The 22,047-nt window shown below is 51.6% G+C and overlaps 1 protein-coding gene across 6 annotated transcripts; it reads left to right on the forward strand.

Moving 5' to 3' along the window:
* Positions 1-220: 220 nt before the first annotated feature.
* Positions 221-21,699, forward strand: C11H19orf47 (chromosome 11 C19orf47 homolog). 6 transcript variants are annotated; one of them, XM_049901435.1, is made up of 11 exons: positions 221-260; positions 1,360-1,583; positions 1,766-1,872; positions 4,377-4,428; positions 8,395-8,482; positions 8,602-8,716; positions 10,451-10,532; positions 13,543-13,680; positions 16,179-16,331; positions 18,022-18,092; positions 20,384-21,522. In XM_049901435.1, exons 4-11 carry the CDS (start codon positions 4,410-4,412, stop codon positions 20,876-20,878), a joined length of 1,161 nt encoding a protein of 386 aa, XP_049757392.1. In that variant the 5' UTR covers positions 221-260; positions 1,360-1,583; positions 1,766-1,872; positions 4,377-4,409; the 3' UTR covers positions 20,879-21,522. The 6 variants fall into 6 exon arrangements, with proteins under 6 accessions (XP_049757392.1, XP_049757394.1, XP_049757395.1 ...); XM_049901438.1 differs by lacking the exon at positions 221-260 and having other exon boundaries at positions 798-1,583; positions 20,384-20,732; positions 21,429-21,699; XM_049901437.1 differs by lacking the exon at positions 1,360-1,583 and having other exon boundaries at positions 225-260.
* The last annotated feature ends 348 nt before the right edge of the window (positions 21,700-22,047 follow it).

Here is a 22,047-nt window from a genome sequence, read left to right on the forward strand (position 1 = left end):
GGGCCAGGTAGTTCGTTTTCTCATTGGCCGCTCTCCTCGCTAGTGGGGGCGGGGCGATATGATCACGTGACGGCCGCTGCAGCCTTCTCGCTGGTGGCAGCTTGAGGGGCTAGAGCGGCCGCAGGCGAGTCAGCCTGGCTTCCGGCGGCGGGGCGGTGCTTCCGGGGCGGGCAGTCAGGGCCGAGGGAGGAGGGTGTGACAGTTGGCGCCGCCGGGCGGGAGGGCGGGCTGCGCGAGTGGGCGCGGGCCCCGTGGGCCAGGTGAGGCGCGGGCCGGGGGCGGTGGGACTGGGCCGGATGCGGTGGGGATGGGGGGTGTCCGGCGCTGCGGAGTCCCAGTCCTGGCTCCTCCGTGTGGCTCCAGGCAAGCGACCTCTTTCTCCGAGCATCAGTTTTCCCTGTAGAATGGGGGTCAGAATCCGACTGTAGCACTCATCCTCATGGGTGGATGTGAGGAGTCCAGCTCGTGTATGTCGGAGCCCCTAGCTCAGCGCCTGGCACGTAATTCTCACTTCGTTACTATCATTGTTAGTATTGAGGATGTTTGCGCTTTTGAAACCATGGGCCTGTGACTTCACCTCCCGGAGCCTCAGTTTTTTCATCTGTACAATGAGAGATAATAGTCCCAGTATCGCTGAATCGTTGTGAGGATTCCGATGAAGTGTGCATGTAAAGCCCTTAGCACAGGGCCTGGCGCAGTAGAAGCTCAATGGGGACCTTTATAATAATGATTTTGAGAGTCATCGGTGTAGCTGGGGATCCCAAGGAAGTAGAGGGAGGGAGGGAGGGAGGAAACTCAGACACAACAGTAGGAAGCACTTGGAATCTGGAGTCCGGCAGTCCAGCAAATGGAAATTCTGCCGGCTTTACCATTTGACCAGTTTTGCTGTATTTTGTGAGTTTTCTTTAAAACGATTGACACATGTTCCTTCAGGCAATCAGTTTGAGAAGGAAAATCGGCGTTGCTACCTTGGATGGAAAACTTAGCGTTGCTGGCCGTGAAATGAAGGAAGACTTAAACTGAAATACAATGGAAACAGTCCAGTCCATGAAATTGTTGGAAATTGAAAGAGAATTGAAAAGGGAATAACTTGTACTCTGTGATTTCCATGTTGTCAAATCACATGGACCATGTCAGTTATCTTTTACTCAGTTCCCAGCTCACGCTTTGCAGACAACTCACACTAAACTAGTGTCTGTCTCACCAAGTCTGTTTCCTCTTTTCCTAGCTCCCAGAAGACTTATTTAATGCACACTTAACATAGCACTTACCATCTGCCGAGCGTTGTTCTACGGGCACTTTGTGCACTCGTGACTCAGGGCAGCTAACAACAACAACAACGTCATTCTTATTTTACAGTGGAGGGACATGAAGTCCAGAAAGGTTAATCCGCTTGCCCAGAGTCACAGTTAAGCCAAAAGCCATACCTGTTGCCGTCGAGTCAATTCCAGCTCATGGAGACCCCAGATGTTACACAGTAGAGCAGCTCCATGGGGTTTTCTTGGCTGTAATTTTTACAGAAGCAGATCTCCAAGCCTTTCTTCCACGGTGCCATTGGGTTCATTTGACCCGCCAAACTTTAGGTTAGTAGATGAGTGCAAGCCCTTTGCACCGCCACCCAGGGGAGTGAGTCACAGCTGGGAAGTGGTGAAGTTGGGATTTGGCTCCAAGCCTTCTAAGGGACAGGGAATCTGGTACACATGGTCATTACTTGATTTGGGGGAGCTGTCACTTTTCTGTTATTTTTATAATTTTCATTTTTCAGAAAGTCAGCACTGGACGTGGGTTTTTAAGATGGCAGAGAGAGGAAATCGAGCCCAGCTGGGAATTCTGCAGCGCTAGGGGGAGAATACAAGTATTTACAGGATTCTGGTAAGCATTAACGGAGACCTTGCAAAGACAGACAGCAGTGCCTGGCTTGTAGTTGTACCTCAGTTAGCACTAACCACAACCAGTGCACTGATGTGGCCTCAGGGCCAGGCTCTGCAGTCTCTTGCTGTGTGACTTTGGACTTGCCACTCTTATCTGTAACGTGGGAATTGCTTTTCCTTTTTCCCCAGGGTGGGTGTGAGGCGTTGCTGAGATGTGTATATACTTGGTACCTGTCGTGTAGTAAATGTTTAGCAGGAGCTACTGCGTGGGCATTGGAGAACTTGTCAGGGAGAGCTTGTTTTTGAATCCCTGTGAAGCCACTTGTTAGTGGCCTTTGGCATGTGACACTACCTCACTGAGTCTCAGTTTTTTCATCAGTTAAAATGGGGCTAATGATAGCCCTCACTCAAGGATGTTGTGAGGTGTCTGCGTGACGCTTGGCTCGGGCCCTGACGCGTAGTTAGTGCTTGGTATGTGAGAAGTTGTTGCTTTGTGTGACTTACTGTGGCCTCCCCATGCCCCGCTCTTTGAAAGATGCCTGTTATGTTGTCTTTGTCCAGCAGTAAATTCCAGAAGGGAAAATGGACCCAAGGAAGTCAAATACAGGGCAGAGTGCTGTTTCTGGTCATGTTCAGCAATGAGAGATGGAGCAGAAGCCAGAGAAGGGTGGAGTGAACTCTGCTAGGGGGTTGAGGAGAGAGTCTCAAACATGGAGGGGTACTTAGGGAAAGTGTCACAGAGCAGGCAGCAGCTAAGGAGGGTGAAGGGGAACCTGGCAGGAGGACAGGAGGGGGTAGGTGTTCTAAGTACAGGTGACATCCTGTGTAAATAGTGGGAGGCAGGCAAAGCACCTGGGTGTCAGGAGGAGGCAGGGGGCTGAGACTAGGCTGTAATATAATGGTAGCCAACAGTTGTAGAGTACTTAGTATGTACCAGTCAGTGTCCCAAGTGCTTGACACACAGCAGTTCTCTAAGGTAAGTGATGTTTGTAACATCCCAATTTACAGATGAGGACACTGAGGCCCAACTGGTGAAATAACTTGCTGAGGTCACACACCTAGTAAGTGGATGGACCGGATTTGAACCCTGGCAGTCTAGCTCCAGGAGTCTTTACTCTTTTTTTTTTTTTTTTACTGTGCTTTAAGTGAAAGTTTACAAATCAAGTCAGTCTCTCACACAAAAACCCATATACACCTTGCTACACACTCCCAGTTACTCTCCCCCTAATGAGACAACCCAGGAGTCTTTACTCTCAACTGCTCTGTTATACCATCCAAATGGGGCCGGGGTGGGGCAGATTGTGTAACAGTAAAGAGACAGTGCTGGGACAGAGGGCCTCCTGCACACTGCCGAGCAGGTGGCTGAGGGGTGAGGGAAAAGGATCAGGTTGGGGGCTAGGGTAAATAGAGGGGAGCAGAGTGAAGGGAAGGGACGGAGGTGGTGGAGGAGAGGGTCTGGGGTAGGGAGGAGAAGGGAGGCTGAGTGGAAAGCTAGCTCAGGCCAGGGCAGGGCGGGTAAGTGGTCTTGGAGTCAAATGACTTTGACTCATCACGTGAGAAAGTTACTTCCTTTAGTTCCCTTTCTTCACTACCATTAATGTCAAGGAGAAAGCACCTGCTAATCTTATCTCCGTGAACGCTGGTTTTCCATTTCTTCTCCAGGCCTCTCATGACTGCTGGCCCTCCTCCCTGGCCTTGTCTCCTCCCATTCCCCTTGCTCATTCCACTGCAGCCGCGCCGGCCTCCTTGCTATTCCTCAAACCTGTTGGATATGCTCCTGGGTCAGGGCATTGGACTTGCTCTTCCTTTTCCTGGGGACACTCTTCCTCCGTCAAGTGCATGTGTCACTGCTTGACCTCCATGAAGCCTCTAAAGATCATGTCAGAGAGGTCTTCTCTGATCACGTCTTTAAAATTGCAACCCTCGCTTCCCAGGCCCTCCTCAGTGCCCTGATCCTGCTTAGTTTTCTCCATGATACCCAAAGGGCGCCTAACACACTGTAGCACTCACTTATTAATCCTGTTTATTCTGTCTGCCCGCTCCGCTGTCTCCAGCTGGATGTTTTTGTTCACCTTGTCTGTCTCTGTGTTTTCGTTCAGCGCAGTATGCCCAGTTCCTAGAACAGTGCCTGACACCTCGTCGGTTCTCAGCACAGAGTTCTCAAATGGAGGAATGAAGGGGTGTTTATGGTCAAAGTCTTGGGCCAGGTTGTCTTTTTTTCTGTCCCTCTCCTATTGCGGCCAGACCTTTTGGGGGGTGTGGTATTGGAGCTGTGGACATTTGCTGTCCCTGGGCCCTGTCGCAGGGCAGATGTGATAGCAGTGGTGGCGGCTCTGCCCCAGGCTGACTTCCTGCCAGCTGCTCCAGGCTATTCCTGGGCTGTGAGCCCCCAGCCTGGGAATGTGCCCCTGGCAGACAGACAGGCAGACTGGCCGCGGGCAAGGGACGTGCTCTCAGAGCCGAGCCAGCGGCCACTCATGGGCTCTCTCCCCTCCTCTCTTTCAGGCTCCAAGGAGCAGCATCGGGGCCAGGGAGACGATGGTCTCTGTGACTATGGGTGAGTTGTGGCCTCCTCTCTGGAGCCCCCTCTCCCCACTGCCCTTTTTGAGGTATGGCCTTGGTGGGGGAGATCGGGTGGGGGAGGAGGGCCAGGTCACTGGCAGGAACAGCTGTGCTCTGAGGAACGCGGGGGTGGGGCCAGGCCGCTCAAGGCCAGCCCACCCCCTCTCTGTATCTGGTCTCCTGACGGACCTCGCCTTATGATGTCCAGCAGGTCTTCCACATGGTCTCTCAGAGCCTCGGTTTTCTCACCTGTAAAATGGAGGTAGTAACACTCCCTACATCATGGGATGTTACGAGGATTATGTGTTATCATGTGCAAAATCTGGGGCACGGTCTTCAATGAACCTTTACTCTTAGTGTTTTTAGCCAAGGCAGACAGATTAATTGGTAGCTTTTGAAATTTTTGAGATTTATTATGGAGCCCCAGTGGCGCAGTGGTTAAGTGTTCAGCTGCTAATGAAAAGGTCAGCAGTTGGAATCCACCAGCTGCTCCTCGGAAACCCTATGGGGCAGTTCTGTGCTGTCTTATTGGGTCACTATGAGTCGGAATCAACTCGACAGCAACGGGCTTTTTTTTTTTTTTAAATCACCATGTTCTCTTTAAGCGCTGTCTTTGGGGATTGCCAAGGCAGGGAGGTTAGTTGGTGGCTGTGGAAAATTTTGAGATTTATTCTATAGGTAGGAAAGTACACAAAATGTATTTGTGTGGTTTTAAGAATAAAAAGCAGACATCTGAGTACATCCTTTATGATTTCATTTATGTAAAGCTCAGTAACAGGCCAAACCCGTCTATGCTGTTAGAAGCTGGTGGTTGCCCTTGCAGCAGGGTAGTGACTAAAAGGGGATACGAGAGGAGCTTCTGGGGTGTCAAGAATGTTTTTGTTTCTTGATTTGGGTGCTGGTTATCTGGGCATATTTGGTTTATGACAGTTGAACGATTGATGTGCACTTGTTTGCATGTATCCTGGTGGCGCAAACTGTTAAGCTGTCAGCTGCTAACCAAAAGGTTGGTGGTTCAAACCTACCCAGCAGCTCCACGGGAGAAAGACCTGTGATCTGCTTCCATGAAGATTACAGCCGAGGAAACCTTATGGGGCAGTTCTACTCTGTAACACTTGGGGTGGCTGAGTTGATATCGACTCAATGGCACCTAAAAACAACACACAAAGGTTAAAAAAAAACACCTGCCTGTAACTGTCCAGGTCAAGAAATAGGATATCACCAGTTCCCCTGAGTGTCCCATCCCATGCACAACCCCATTCTTCCTCCAGATAGGAGAAACCACTCTCTTGTGTTTTGTGATCGTCTTTCTTTACCTTTCTTTATAGCTCTGCCGCCAATGGAAGCATTCTTATTCAATAAGACTCTGGTTTTGAACTCCTAGGAATGAGATCAGGCCGCATGTCCTTTGGTGTCTGGTTTCTTTTGCTCGACACAGTGGCTGTGAGAGTCGTTTGCGTTGCTGTGTGCAGCACCATAGTCCTGGCTTTTTCACTGCTGTATAGTGTTTTCACTGTGGGTGTGACCCCCTTTTCTTTACCTATGCTACTGCTGATGGAGGTGCATTGTTTCCGGGTATGTCCATCACAGACCCACTGCCATGTCTCCTGGTGTATACGGCAAGCCAGGCAGCGCCATACCCCATCGCTCCCAAGACACACAACATAGCACATTTAATAGCTCTGAAATGGGCCGTGTCCTACAGCTGATGCCTTATTTAATTGGCAGCATTTTTTCTTTCTTAGCAGTACATAAAACGGTGGTGTGTCCCAATGTGGGGACTTTCGCAGTTCCTTGGACAATAAAAAAAAAACCAAACCTGTGGCCGTTGAGTCGATTCTGACTCATAGTGACCCTGTAGGGCAGAGTAGAACTGCCCCATAGAGTTTCCAAGGAGCAGCTGGCAGACTCAAACTGCAGATGTTTTAGTTAGCAGCCGAGCTCTTAACCACTGCACCACCAGGGCACCACCTTGGACACTAGGTTCTAATAATCTTGTGCTGAAGATTGTAGGTTTTGCGTCAAGCCAATAGTCACCCCCAATTTCTGTGTTTTTTTTTTTTAATTCTCTTGATTACAGCTTATTTGATATATAATTCATTTGCCATGTAATTCTCCTATTTAAAGTGTATAATTCAATATTCAGTTGTTTCTATTATATTCACAGTTGTGCAGCTATCACTATAATCAATTTTAGAACATTTTCATCACCCTCCCCCCGAAAATCCCCATACCCGTTAGCAACCATTCCTCTTCTCCCTCACATGCCTTCCCCCAGACCCCAACAACCACGACCCTGCTTTCTAGTCTCTAAGATTTGTCTATTCTGGACATTCATATAAATGGAGTCTGCCTGTGGTGCTTTTTGTTGCTTAGACAAAGGTGCCCATTTCGGCAAGTGAAACCCGGGGCCCCAGGGATAGTGCCTGTGCAAGCTAGATCAAGGCAACTGTTTCTTCTGGGGCTGGTGGAGGAAGTCTTGAGGGTGTGAGTGCCTCACCTGCCACAGTCCCTGAAGGCCTGGGTGGGCCAATGCCCTGGGAGTCAGGCCTGCCACCGGTGGGCAGGGGTCTTTTGGGAGAAGTGTAGCCCTCAGGCAGGAGCCCCGGACTAGGCATCGGTGACCTTCCCCTGTGCCCTGCACTGCCACCCAACCCGTGTCTGACCCAGAGTGAGTCTGTTTCCCCACTCTAAGCCTCACTTGTCTCACTAGCAAAATGGGTGTAATGAAACCAAATTTTATCTAATCAAAAATATCATGGCTTGTTATATGTACTGTTAAATTATGTGCTATATGAAAGGAGAAAAAAAAGTTGTGCAATTTAACTGTGCAGGCCATTGCTTGTGAGGTCAATCCCAATTTCAGAGATGTTAAAACGCGAAAAAAAAGATGTTCTATCTGAAATCAGTGAGCTCACGTAAAGCCCAGCCTGCCACAGAGGGTCCACTCGAGGGTCCCACCCGAGAGGCCAAAAAAAGGTTTGGAAACAATGAAGCTTCATGGGAGGGGTCTGCCCGATCCCGGCCTTGGCTCCATGTGTAGTGATAGCAGCAGTAGTAGTAATAGTAACAACGATAACGCTAATGACAGTAGCTGGCCGGGATTGTGGATAGCCCTTGGGCTAGACACCACTGAAAGCCTTTACTGTGGGTTCTCTCACTGAAATCTGCTCAGTGACCCGAGGATGTTGGTGCTGTTACCACTAGAATGTCAGCTTTGTGAGGACAGGGACTTTGTCTTGTAGCCTGTGGTATCCCCAGTGCCTAGAACAGGACCTGGCGTATGTTATCCCTGATTTACAGATGAGGAAACCAAGGTACAGAGAGCAGTTAACAACTGGCCCAAAGTCACTCAGCCAATGAAATAGCAGACCCAGGATTCGAACCCAAACTCCAAAGCCTTTGCTGAGGCTGCTCTCTGGGGCAACACTCTCCTCTGGCAAGGAAGGGGGTTGCTGAGGCTTGTGGGCCAGCTCTGGGACCCCTTTTTCCACCCACCTGTGGATCTCGTCGTTCTCTGGGCCTGGGCAGGCTGGTGGGGACCGTGGGAGAGGACCCAGAGGCCCAGCCCCCTCAAATCAGCCTTTGCCTGGGCAAACGTGACAGTCGCTGCAGGTCAGGGCTGCGGCCAGGCAGGGTGGACAGGGAGGGAGAAAGGTGGGAGTTCAGCGTGCTGGCCTGGGAGCTTTGCCTCTTGTTAGGGGCATGTCCTGGGGTGGGTTGTCCCACCTCTCCTGCCTCAGTGTCCTCGCTGGCAAAATGGAGAGGGGACGTGTCTCGATACTGCTTAACTCGTAGGTTGTAAGGAAGCCTTGGTTCTCCCCTGCCGTGTGAAGCACTAAACAGAGCTTGGCATGACACAAGCATTTAATTTGTGGGAATTACTGCCATCGTGGCTTAGCTGCAGCTAAGCTAAGCCAAACAGAATAATGTGAGTAATGAGCTCTGTCCAATCCCCCAGCCACATCTGAGTGGATCCAGTTCTTTAAGGAAGCCGGCATTCCTCCGGGGCCTGCTGTCAATTACGCCGTGATGTTTGTGGATAATAGGTGAGGTGGCGGAGGGGACAGGGCTGAACCTGGGGACAAGGGTGCCAGTGGGGAGGCGGGGAGCTGGCTGACCAGGCCCGTCTTGGCCCGCTGGGGGCTCACTGCTGCCTCCCCTGCAGGATCCAGAAGAGCATGCTGTTGGATCTCAACAAGGAGATCATGAATGAGCTGGGCGTGACTGTGGTGGGAGACATCATCGCCATCCTCAAGCACGCCAAGGTGGTGCACCGCCAGGTGGGTGCTGCCGCCTGGGGCTTCAGGATGGGCGTGGGTGATAGCGACAGAGCTGGCAGGAGTCCTAGCAGTAAAGGCAGACTCACCTGGGTTCTCCGGCTGCTTCTGCCATTTGCTGTGTGACACCGGGCAAGGTGCCTAACCTCTCTGAGCCTAACATTCTCCATCTGTCAAACGTGGTGGTTTTGAGTATTAAATAGGAGTAAGGTATATAAAGTCCTAGCACAGTATTAACTGCCCTCAGCAGGGCCTCAGTAAAGGCAGTCTGTAATTATTGCTAGTTCTCATCTTCCTCCCTGTAAGTGTCATCACTAGGACCCTTCTCTGCGCTCAGGCCAGGAGCTCTGTACGTGTGAACCAGATGGTGACTTGGCCAACGACATGGCCCTTCCAGTCCCGGCTCCTTACTTACAGACCTCAGACCAGTGGTTTCCCTTTGCTGAGTGTCTTGAAGCGAGCTTTCCACACAGGCTGCCGCACAGGGTGGCTGTGGCCACTCGCTGCACCTGCCAGGCTGGGACGACGTGCTTGTGAAATGGTAATGGCTGACACTTACCAAGCAAGTGCTTACTGCCGCCTGTCCGGCACCATCTCCACCTTTTACACTTTAAAAAACCAAACCAAACCCATTGCTGTCGAGTTGATTCCAGCTCGTAGCAACGCCATAGGACAGAGTAGAACTCCCCCGTAGGGTTTCCCAGGAGCAGCTGGTGGATTCCAACTGCCGACCTTTTGGCTAGCAGATGAGCTCTTAACCACTGCACCACCAGGGCACTCATTTAATATCTGCCCTCTGACCAAGAAGGAAGCTTACTCAAGAGCTGAACTCTTAAGCACTGCACTATCCAGATAGCAGCTGCTGTGGCTATTCTTGGAGCCCTGGTGGCACAGTGGTTAAGAGTGCCATTGCTAACCAAAAGGTCAGCAGTTGGAATCCACCAGCTGCTCCTTGGAAACCGTAGGGGGCAGTTCTGCTGTGTCCTGTAGGGCCACTATGAATTGGAATCTACTCAATGGCAATGGGTTTTTTTTTTTTGTGGTTATTCTTATCATTGTTAGTATCTCCCTCCATCCCAGGAATGGGTCTCCTTCCTCTCCAGGACGGGACCCCATGGTGAGGACCTTCTCATGCCAGGGACAATATCTCAGTTGTCACGGAGAAAGTCACCGAGCAAAATGTTTTCTTTAAACTTTGATAGTTTGGAATCATTTTAGATTTATAGAAAAGCCACAAAAATAGTACAGAGAGTTTCCATAGCCTCTTCACGCAGCTTCCCCTAAAGTTAGCATCTTATGCAACTGTGGTACGTTTGTCCAGACTAAGAAATTGGTATTCATACAATATTCTTAAACTAGACTGCAGACTTTGTTTGGATTTCATCAGTTTTTTTCCACGAATGACCTTTTTGTGTCTCAGGGTCCAATCCCAGATCCCATATTGCATTTATTTGTTGTGTCTCCTTAGTCTCTTTTTGATCTCTGACAGCTGTTTTTTTTATGACTTTGTCAGCTTAGAAGAATACTGGCCAGGTATTTTATAGGCTGTCCCTCGGTTTGGGTTTGTCTGATGCTTTCTTACAGCTAGGAGCGAAATGCTTTGAAATCTTTTCTCCAGCAGCTCAGGCTCTGACATCCTCTCCCTGCCCCCGCCCCACATTGCTCAGATCTCTAGGTTCCCAGTTCCCCTGCGTCATGCCCTTCCCTCATGGTAACCCAGGTGCATATTTTTCACAGGACATGTGCAAAGCTGCCACTGAATCGGTGCCCTGCAGCCCCAGCCCCCTCCCAGTGGAGATTCGCCGTGGCCCCTCCAGCGGTGAGTCTCTTCCACCAGGCCTGCTTTCCCATTCTTCCACTCATTGTTCCACCGTGCTGGCGAAGGGACACTCGTGGTGGTCCCTGCCCTCCCGTAGTTTGCAGAGGTGGAAGCAAAGCCCTCCGAGGCCCTCTTTTAGGGAAATCATAACCTGGGTAGTGAGTGGCTATACAGGTAGTAGTGCCCAACTTAACGGTGATTTTCCTTCCGAGTTGTAAGTCAGTTCTGACGTAAGTCAAATACCTTTTATGGATTGGCCCATGCCTCTTCTTTGTCGATTTTACAGCAGTCGCTCCTTTAACTGCTTCCAAAATCCTATTCTTATACTTAATTCTTATCCTTGTTGAAGTAGTCAAATGAGACAGTCCTTCCTCACGTGCTATTTCACTGACTTTCTTCCCGTTATCACAGGCCTTAATGATCTTCATCTTTATATCCGTGTCTAGAGCCTTCCTCGCCTTCTTTTTTGGCTCACAACTTTCAGTGATGTGACTTCGTTTGCTAGACGTGTAGCTGGGGGTGTAAGCCGTGCAGGTGTTACGGTTACAGAAACTTGAAAACTTGATCAACAACTGATGCTTCTTATGGTTCAGATGCTGAATAAGATCATGCTATATATTTTTTTTTTTTATATGCCTGGTCTACAATGACGCTGGTGTCAGTGTTGTCACAGTGAAGCTGGAATCGTAACGGCTACTGGGCATGCGGGCAGTTCAATTGCCATTTGTTGTTGATGTTGAGCACGGCCCAACTTTCTGTCCCTTAGGACTCCCGACACCAACTTCACTGTACACCAGGCCATAGCCCGCTGCAGGGCTGCAAGTGAACATCTGAGAGCAATGACATCGGCAAGTTGCACACTGCAACGTTGTATATAGTACATATTGCTAACAATAAGGTGTAGCAAAAAAATAAAAAATGGGCAGTCTAAGCAGGGTTCATTGTATATATCTGAAGTTGGGGACTACCTGTATGTATATTTATAATTTTGTTTTTATTAATAGTATGATACCTCATGGAGTCCCTGGGTGGCACAAATGGTGTCTCAGAAGAAAGGCCTCGTGATCTACCTCCCCCTCCCCCAAAATAATCAGCCATTGAAAACCCTGTGGAGCACAGTTGTATTCTGATGCACATGGGCCCGCTCTGAGATCGGCTTGATGGCAGCTGGTTTAGATGATACCTTATTTTTTTTTAATAAACTTTCGAAACTTAACATACATATCAGCTAACCTTTGCAGCCTGACAGTTGCTGTCGAGTCGCTGCTGACTCATGGCGGGCCCACGCGTGGCGGAGTAGAACTGAGCTCCAGAGGGTTTTCGATGGCTGATATTTTGGAATTAGATTGCTGGGCATTTCTTCTCGACACCTCTGGGTGACCGCGAACCACCAGCCTTTTGGTTAGGAGCCGAGTGCCTTAACTTTGCACCGCCCAGGGGCCTCCGCTGCTTAACAAGCCACACCAAAACCATGGCTTAAAGCACAGACGTTTATTTCTAATGGTTTTGCGGGTGGCTGTTCAGTTTTGATCTGGGCCAGCTCAGCTGACCTCAGTGGTCAGCTGGCGGCTCAGCTGGGGCTGGGCGTTCTTGGATGGCCTCAGTCACACGTCTGGGGTTGACGCAATGTCATCTGGGGCAGTGGGGTGACCTGGCCACTTGTCTCCCATGCTCCAACAGGCTTGCCAGGGCTCATTCACACAGTGGTGGTTTCAGGGTTCTCAAAAGCAGTCCAAGAGGGCAGGCCCCAAAGTGCAAAACACTTTCTAAGCCTCTGCTTGCGAAACGGTTGCTGTTGTCCCATTGGCCCAGAGACAGTGTGGGTGGGGCCTGCCCAAAGGTGTGAATGCAGGTAGGCTGAGCAGATTGGGGTTCATTTCTGCCACCATCGTCCACAACATACATACAGAAAACAGCTCTGGTCCTAGCAGTACAGCCGAGTGACTTCTCACAAACGGAGCACCCATGAAACCAGCATCCAAATCCTGAAACATCACCAGCCCCCAGAAGCCCCCCTGTACTCCTCCCAGTCACTACCCCCTCTCAAGGGCACCCACACTCCCGATTGCTAACAGCATAGGTTAGTTTTGCCATTTTTTTCAACCCAACTCAAATGAAATGAGATACCTTGTCCTTTTCATACCATCCCCTGTTCTTGCCCCTTTCCAGCTGAAGCCAGACCCACGCTGCTCCTTGGCCAGATTGCCTGACGCCGCCCCGAGTCCCAGTTCTATAAAGTGGGTTTCCAGTGGACCCTGTCTAATAGGGATTTTGGGAGATTTCAGTGATACTGACCATATTTTCAGTTTATTGTTGTTTACTGATGACTTACTAAGCGCCAGAAGCCGTTTTAGGCGCTGGGATACAGCAGTAAACAGATGTCTCCTCACGGAGCTTACAGTCTTGTGGCGGAGGCCATCACTAATAAGGAAAAGTAGCAATGTCCAGCGGCCCTAAGGGCCGTGAAGAAGTAGTACAGGGTGAGGGCGGTAAGATTGACAGGGTGGTCAGGGAAGCTTTGTGCAAGGAAGTGCCATCTGAGAGCAGATGGGAGTGAAGAGACAGAGCAAGCCCGTTGGTCTCTCAGGGAAGTGCGTTCCAGACAGAGGGAGCAGCAGCAGGTCCCCAAGGGGCACATGCTCAGTGGGGAGCAAGATTCAGGAGAGTAGGTGGCTGAAGCAGAGGGTGAGGGCAGGGGTGAGGTCAGAGGAGTCAGGCCCAGGAATTGCTCAGCAAGGCAGGTCCTCAGTATATACTCAGTGGCTGGGGAGGTGTGATAAGAACCAATCTGATGAAGCACCTCAGGGAAAGGCTCCCCAGGCGGAGAGGGGTGGGCTAGTTGCTGAAAGATGAAATGCAACCACCCCAAGGGTGACACCACAGGGTGACACCAGCTGCCCCTCCCCCACTCTGCCTAAGGGCTGTCTTCTCCATTCTGGCACTGAGACTGCTGGATCCTGGCTTCCATCCTGGAGCCCTGCCCGACTGGACTCCCCTTTCCTCCCTGCAGCCGCCTCTCGAATGATCGCCAACAGCCTGAATCGCGACTCCCCACCTGGCACTCCCCCCAGGCGGCCAGACACCAGCACCTCCAAGATCTCCATCACAGTGTCCAACAAGATGGCAACAAAGAGCGCCAAAGCCGCTGGTATGGAGGCTTGAGGGTGGCGGGAGAGGCTGGAGGTGATGTGGTTGGTACAAGATACCTGGGGTTCATACCCACGTTACAAGGTGCTTTGAAGTCCAGGGTGGACGGTGTTTGGATTTCAGTCATCTCTGGAGCCCTGGTGGCGCAGTGGTTAAACATTCGGCTGCTAACCAAAAGGTCGCCAGTTCGAATCCACCGGCCACTCCTTAGAAACCCTTTAGGGCAGTGTCTACCTGTCCTATAGGGTTGCTATGAGTCGGAATTGACTTGATGGCAATGAGTTTTTGTTTTTGTTTATTCTGTGGACTTAGTCAAGTCTCTGCCCCTCTCTGGGCCTCTCCTCATCTGTAAACTGGGGAGTGGGAATACCCTGCCCAAGAGGTTGGTTGGAAGCCCTCAAGACGTATACTTAAACTCATGTGTGCTCAGTGGCTCAATTTTTTAAAACAGATGTTTATTGAGCCCTGCAATGGTGCCCGGCCCTGTGCTTGATGCCTGGGGTAAAAGGTGAAGAAGCTACCACCTCCTATTGAGGTAGAAGTCAGACATACCTCCACTCTTCAACTTTTTCACCATTTTTGACACCAGCTGTCCCTCCCACGGTGTTCTCTTCCTCTCTGCTCAGTTCAATAATTTGTTGCAATGGCCACACAGAACTCACAGACCATACTCATAGTAATATGGTTTATTAGGGAAGTAACAGACTACAACTGAGGATCAGAATCAGTCCCAAAGTTGGAAATAACAGGAACAACTCAGGAGCAGCATACAGTTGTCAATCAGGACAGCTTCCAACCAAAACAGCTCTCAGCTCCTTCTCAGCTGTGCCTGAAGGCAGGCTGTGCTTCTTGGCCAGGCTAGCAGGACCTTCTCTTGGCCATGCTAGCAGGACCTTCTCTTGGCCATGCTAGCCTCCTCTTGGCCTCTGTCCTGCTTGGGCAAGTGTTATAGCTCCTCAGCTCTTCTGACAAGTGCCTGGAGGCACCCCACTCTACCAGAAAGCCCCCTGCCCAAAGGTGCTCAGCTATCTTGCTCTGTGGGCCAACAGGCCCACTGCAGATGTCTCGTGCCAGTCTCCTAGTTCCTGCTGCTTGCACTACAGCACCAACTTGTGGTATCTACAGTGTTAGAGCTTTTTCTGTCTCCTGGGTCTAGGAGGTTCTCAGTGTAAGGACCCTGGGTCCAAAGAATGTGCTGCGCTCCAGGCTTTTTTTCTTAATGATAGTGAGGTCCCCCTCAACCTCTGTGGGACTGACTCTTTGGTAAGCCTACTCCTCCTACCAAGACCACGCACTGACCAACCCCCTCGGTAGGACATAGTCACCTAATTTGCTTAGTAATCGACCAATCCCCATAAAGGCTCTGTGTACCTTATTTGCTTAGTAAACTGTCCAATCCCTTTGGGGGATTGTGACCTGGCAAATCATCTTGGCAGAACTACAAACCCAGGGCCAGGAAGGCCATATATAAAGAGAAATCCATTCCACTGCAATATCACATCCTTGTATATACTTCACCAGGGCTTCCGATTGCTGCAATAATAAAGCCCAAACTCCCCTGCAGGGCCTTACAGCACCCTTCATGACATGGATTCCTTTCTTGTATCTCCCTGCCTTGCCCACTGGCTCAGCTCCCGTTGAGGCTCCTTCCTCCATGGGGCCTTTGCTCTGCTGCTCCTTGCTGGGAGCATTCTTCCTCCTCACTGCTTTCTGTGGTCTCAGCTTCAGAGCTGGGGGTGGAACTCAGCCTTTGGGCTGCGCAGCCCCTCCATGCACCTGTGCCGTTGTTGGACCCATCCCCTCAACAACGATCTTGTGTTCACAATGCACACTCGAAGCTGAGGCCCAAGAGACAGCTACATTTTTCTGATGCCCCGTGCCTTGCCCCGCTACCCGCATCGGGCAGTCTCCCCTTTGGCTTATGTGTCTGGAAGTGAGTGCCTCATGCCTTCCAGCCTTTTGAATTTTGTGTCATGAGCAAGAAGGTTAAGATTAATGTGTAAAGCATTAAAAAGATGATGAGCCCGGGAGGGACTGGCTCTCTTACCCCATGACACATTGGAAGGGATTCCTTTTTTTTTTTTTTTCAATTGAGGTAAAATTTTACTTATGCACAATGCACAAATCGTAAGCACACAGCTTAATTTTGACAAAGTGAACACATACATGAAACCACTGCTAGAGGGAGCTCTAGAGCCTCTCCACCACCTACAGGTTTCCAGTCTGAGGGCACTCTGGCCGGGTCGGGGTGAGGCCGCGCCAGGCAAGGACAGAACCCCAGGGAGCCTGGGAGCGGCCGCAGCTTGGGGATTCTGAGCACCTTCCATGACCTCTTCTTCCCCAGACTGCTGAGCTTCTGGGTGGTTCAGACTCGGGGTGCGGTGGTTGGGGCGATAAGGGATTCCAGCCTTGCACAGCTTTGCCTGGTGTCCAGCCCCAACGCGGGAGAACATTCCATCCTGGGGGGTGCTGACCCCCTCTGTCTTACCCGCTCCTCAGCAGCCCTGGCCCGCCGGGAGGAGGAGAGCCTGACTGTTCCCGCCAAGCGGCGCCGGGTCACTGCGGAGATGGAGGGGAAATACATCATCAACATGCCCAAAGGCACCACCCCCCGGACCCGCAAGATCCTGGAGCAGCAGCAGGCAGCCAAAGGTACCAGCTCACCGGGGGCACGCTTTGGGGTGGAGACTGCGTTTCCTGCCTGCTGCATCACACAGGGTCGCTCACAACCTGACGGGCGTTGGCTGTAATGGGGGATCCGGGGGACCTGGGGCTGAGGGGGCAGCAATGGTGGCTGTAGGGGAGGGGGAGATGACACCTTTGCCCCCTCATCCTGCAGTTAGTGTACCTGGGCTCCTCGGTTGCTCAGTTGGCACCTGTTCCCCGAGGGGCAGGGACAGGAATTCAGTGAGGTTCCGCCTGCAGAGCAAGTGACCCCAGCCTGCCCAGGAAGTGGGAACTGTCGTTATGAGCCTGTGGGGTCTGGCTGAGACCAGCCCAAAGCTGGGGTTTATGACCGGGGCTACGTGGATGGCCTTCCTAGCAACAGGAGTGTTTTAGAATATCGTGTATGTTCCCATGGGAAAACAGTCAGGTGATACAGAAACATACACGGTACAGACTTTCCCCTCACTCCCCTATCCCACGCCTGCTGTTAACCCTCGAAGATCAGCATCTGTGACTGGTACACACCAATACCTATGTATACACGTGTTCAGGTGTTTCTTTTCAAACACAAATAACATCTTCCTGTAGTATTGTTGGAAACCCTGGTGGTGTAGTGGTTAAGAGCTACATCTGCTAACCAAAAGGTCAGCAGTTTGAATCCACCACGTGCTCCTTGGAAACTCTATGGGGCAGTTCTACTCTGTCCTATAGGGTTGCTATGAGTCAGAATTGACTCAATGGCAGTGGGATTTTTTATGGGTATGGTATTGTTGTGTGATGTTTTTTATTTATCCAATACATCTTAACGTCTTTTCATGTTGCACATGTAAATCTACTTCATTCATTTTTTTTTATTGTTCCAAACATGTAGATCCATTCCGTTGCCATCGAGTCGATTCTGACTAACAGTGACCCTGTAGGACAGGGTAGAACGGCCCCATCGGGTTTCTGAGGAGTGGCTGGTGGATTTGAACTGCTGACCTTTTGGTTAGCAGCCATAGTTCTTAATCACTGTGCTACCAGGGCTCCAAAAATATAGATAACACACTGAAAACCCATTGCCGTCAAGTCGACTCGGACTGAATTATATATGTAAAGAATGTGGAATTGGCAAATGTTGTGTGTTTACATACATATGAACACCCAGCATTTGCCAGTTCAGCATTTTGCACATGTACAATTCCTTAATTCGTTGTTTTTTAATGGCGGCTTTGTATTTCCATAATATTTATATACCCTGATTTTTTTTTTTTTTTTATTAAACATTGTCCTACTAATGGCTATTCTATTTGTTATCTGGGGAGAGGACTCAGACCGTCCATCGGATCCTCACAGGTCTGTGACCCAAAAAAGAGTGAAAGGAGCAAGTACGAGTTAAGAAGTCCCCTGCGCACACACCTGCTGACTTGTGCTGTCTATAGGAGTCTAGCTGTCAGTTTTAGGTGATACTTCCCAGATGTGACATTAGTTAGATGCATGTGGTCGAGGTCAGTGTCAGCCCAGAGTAGAGATACAAAACCTACCTTGGCACGGTGTGTCCCTGCTTATTCACAGCTGACAGGGGTCTGGGGCTGGCCGTGCCATCTGCTCCCTTGGTGTCTCCACGCAGTGCTCAGCCCAGACCTGGCCCCTTGGCCACCAGCCGGTGCTGGCTGACTGCCCACTTCCCTCCCAGGTCTCCACAGGACGTCCGTGTTTGACCGCCTTGGTGCTGAGACCAAGGCAGACACGACAACAGGGAGTAAGGTGAGTTGGAAATGGGGAAGTAACTTGGGGCTCTGTCTTAGTCATCTAGTGCTGCTCCAGCAAAAGTACCACAAGTTTATTCTCTCACGGTCTAGGAGGCTAGAAGTCCAAATTTAAGGTGCCGGCCCCAGGAGGAGTCTTTCTGCCTGTGTTGGCTCTGGGGGAAGGTCCTTGTCATCACTCTTCCCCTGGTCTAGGAGCTTCTCAGTACAGGGACCTGGAATCCAAAGGACGTGCTCCCCTCCTGGGTCTTCATTCTTAGTGGCATGACGTCCCCTATGTCTCTACTTGCTCCTCTCTTTTATATCTCAAAAGAGATCGGCTTAAACCAAAAAAACCCCAAACCTGTTGCCATTGAGTTGATTCCGACTCATAGCAACCCTATAGGACAAAGTAGAACTGCCTCACAGAGTTTCTCCAAGGAGTGCACAGTGGATTCGAACTGCTGACCTTTTGGTCAGTAGTTCTGCCTCATTAACAGAACTGGCTCTAATCCTGCCTCCTTAACATCAGAGAGGTTAGGATTTACAACACGTAGGAAAGTCACATCAGATGACAAAATGATGGACAACTACACAATCCTGGGAATCGTGGCCTAGCCAAGTTGTCACATATTTTGGGGGGACACAATTCAATCCATAACAGGCCCTGAAGTTCTTGCCGTCCCAGATTTTCATCATTCTCCGAACCCATGCAGCCGCCTCTCACTGCTCACACCTCCAGGGCTGCCTCAGCTTCAGTCCCATCTTTGTACAAGCCACTCTACATCTGTCACCTGCCCCCCTCTTTCACCCAGTTTCCAGATTCCTAGATGTCTGCCCCTGGATGTCCCTGGGTCCCTCACACCCACTCTGTCCCAAACTGACCTCGGCATCTTCCCCCAAACCTGTTCCTCTCCTGGGCCCCATCTCAGGGACGCCCTGCCGTCCCCATTCCAGTCAGTCCCCATGTCTGATGACTGTTTATCTCTACCTCCTTGGCTGCCCCCTGCCTAAAGCCTCGCTTTCCTCTTGCCTGGGTACAGCGCGAGCTGCCTAACTGAGCCCTGCACAGCCGTGCTCACCCTGCACAGCCACGCTTGCCCTGCACAGCCGCGCTCGCCCTGTACAGCCATGCTCCCCCTGCACAATGCGCGCTGCCCACAGGGCTCACCACCCTCCCTTGAAGCTTCCTGTGGCTCTCTGCTGTGCTCAGGTTCAAGTCCACCTTCTTGCCCTGGCCTGACGGTCCCACAGTCCCCAGGTGTGTCAGGACATACACCCTGGAGCCAGCTGCCCAGGCTCTTTGTGCCTCAGTTTCCTCACGGTGCAGTACCCACCTTGTAGGGCACATGTGAGGACGAGGCGATGGAAAGCCCACAGAAGGCTGGGCTGTCTGTGTGTAGTGAGCATCTTTAAATGTCGTCTTTGATTCATCATTGCTCCAGCCGAGTTTCCTCCCCTGAAGCCCTTGTTTACCAGCGTTCAACCACTCTAGCTTCTTCTCACCTCCTAGAATCTTACCCTGATAATAACACCCAGGATCCTGTGGCATGAAGATCCAGCCACGTAAAGAGCTTGGCAGAGTGTGAGTGCCCAGTAAATATAATTACCCTTCCTGCCTTTTCTCTGCTAATTCATCCTTCAGGGCGTAGCTTAAAAGCTGGTGCCTCGGAGAAAGCTTCCCTGAACTGCGAGAGGAGATGAAGTTTCCCTGTCTCCTGTTCTCCAGGACTCCATTTTCCTTCATAGAATGCACTGCTGTTGTCATTATAGAATTATTTCTGTCATTTCTAGTGGCGGGTCTATTTTCTCTGCTGGACTGGGAGCCCAGCAAGGGCAGGGTCTGGGGCTGGCTTGTTCATCACTGTCCCCAGCACAGGGCCAGTGACAGAACTGGCACTCAGAAAATGTTTGTTGATGAATGTCCAAATTAACCTTTTCACTCATGTTCACCTTAGACCTTTGCAAACTATCTTCGCTCTGCTTGGCACAGTCTTTCTCCTTCCTCTCTTTATTAAACTCTCTTTTGTTCAGTGTTCCGATCTCACAATCTCATTTCAGATGTTCCCTCCTCCAGCGAGCCTTCTCTGAACTTCCAGGCCAGGTCAGGCACTTCCTCCCCTATCACAGCTCTGACCACTTTGTGGGGTGTCACCGATGGGTATTTCTCCCAACTGTGAGTTCTGGGAGGCCCGGACTGCACCTGTCACAGTCACTGCTGTGTCCCCAGCCATGAGGCCAAGCACAGAAGAGGCAGCTCTCTGGGAGTGTGTGTTGAGTGACTAACCTGTCCTGTCCCTGACCCCACAGCCCACAGGAGTCTTCAGCCGCCTGGGGGCCACCCCAGAGCTGGACGAGGATCTGGCTTGGGACAGTGACAATGACAGCAGCAGCTCTGTCCTGCAATATGCTGGCGTCCTGAAGAAGCTGGGCCGGGGTGCAACCAAGGCAAGCCCCCAGCCAGCACTGACTGTCAAAGCCAAGGCCACCAGCTCAGCGGCTACAACTGCCGCCCCAACGCTGCGGCGCCTGGCGCTTCCCCCACGCCCTGGGGTGGAGAAGAAGCCCGAGTCCCTGTCCAAAGTCAGCATCATCCAGAGACTGGGCAAGGCCGCCCTTGTGCCCGAGGCGCAGGACAGCCAGGTCACAAGCACCAAGAGTAAGTCCTCGGCTGAGGTCAAGGTGACCATTAAGAGGACTCTGGTGGGGCCCCGGGGGAGCAGCTCCAGCGAGAGCCTTGGTGCCCAGATGGACCATGCAGGCACCGTGAGCGTGTTCAAAAGACTGGGCCGCAGGACCTTCTAGCCCCTGTGTGGGGCGGGGCATGGCGGCAGCACCCCCAGCTGCTGGCCCCGGCCCCTCTACAGCTCCTGGCTCCGCAGTCTTCCGCGAAGGCTTGCTCACCCGTCCCTGCCAGCTTCCGGATGACACTGCTTATCTCCCTCAGGCATCCAGGCGGGGCCCCAGTGTCCTGGGAATTCACCCCAGAAGTTTTCTTTAGTCTGGGACGGTCACCGTGGCCTGGCCTTGCCCACTCTGGGACTTCCCCTTCTCTCGGTCCCCTCTATTCTCTCCTCTCTAGCTGTGGCCTTGGCAAGACCCACTTCTCTACCTTCCCCAAGGGCCACGTCCCTCTAAACCCCTCTGCCCCCCTCAGCAGCATCTGCTGCCTCAAACCCCAGCCACTCTGTTCTCTGCCGCCCTGGGGGCATCACCCAGAGGGTCTCCTGGACCCCCTGCCCTGACGTCTCTCTCCCCCCACTCCTCTGCACCTTCCTCTGCTGCTTTAATGCCTTCAGTCTCTCCTTGTCTTCACTCTGTTCATTTCTTTTCTGTTTTCTGTCCCTGTGGCAAGGCCCGACTGTCCGCCGCATCCTGCCCAGCCCGCCTGAACCTCCGGCCTCCCAGCGGCCCCCTCGTCGTCGGTGGCGTCGAGCCTGTAGAGACTGTTAGCCGCCCTCCGCTACCGGGCTGGAGGGGCCTCCCCAACCCTGAGCCATACCCAGGGCACCTCAGTTTCCCTGCACTGGGCATCTTTTTCTCTGAAAGTCTGTGGTGGGTGACGGGCAGGGGCCCTGGGAAGGGAGGCCAGCGCTGAGAGAGAAGACAGCTGTTTTAATATATTTTTGTGACTTTCAAACTGTTTCCCTCCCCTTCTTAAGGGTGAGTTGCAGAATGTGTTTCACACAAAGCACACTGGGGAGGGGGGCTGGCGAGGGTTGGGTGCTGTCTGAAGGTCCACCCCCTGCACATGCGGTCAGGGCTTGCTGCGGGCCCCCGAGACATGGCGCTAGCTCACCATTCTGTGAGCTCCTCCCCCAAGAGGAACAAGTTCCCAAGGTTCTGTCACCCCACACCCCGCATAGATGTTACCTTTTCTGCCATTCTGCCTGTTGCCTCTTGGGCCCTCTTGTGAGGCAGTGGGTTTCCGTATGGATGATTGCTCTTTCACTCCCGGCCGTACACCCCCTTCT

The sequence above is a fragment of the Elephas maximus genome, chromosome 11, assembly GCF_024166365.1.
Source record: "Elephas maximus indicus isolate mEleMax1 chromosome 11, mEleMax1 primary haplotype, whole genome shotgun sequence".
In the NCBI taxonomy this organism is placed as follows: domain Eukaryota; kingdom Metazoa; phylum Chordata; class Mammalia; order Proboscidea; family Elephantidae; genus Elephas; species Elephas maximus.

Coding starts and splice junctions, on each gene's coding strand:
- C11H19orf47 (XM_049901435.1), top strand. Junction 8,483..8,601: donor GTGATGTTTGTGGATAATAG/GTGAGGTGGCGG, acceptor CCTCCCCTGCAG/GATCCAGAAGAGCATGCTGT. Junction 10,533..13,542: donor TCGCCGTGGCCCCTCCAGCG/GTGAGTCTCTTC, acceptor TCCTCCCTGCAG/CCGCCTCTCGAATGATCGCC.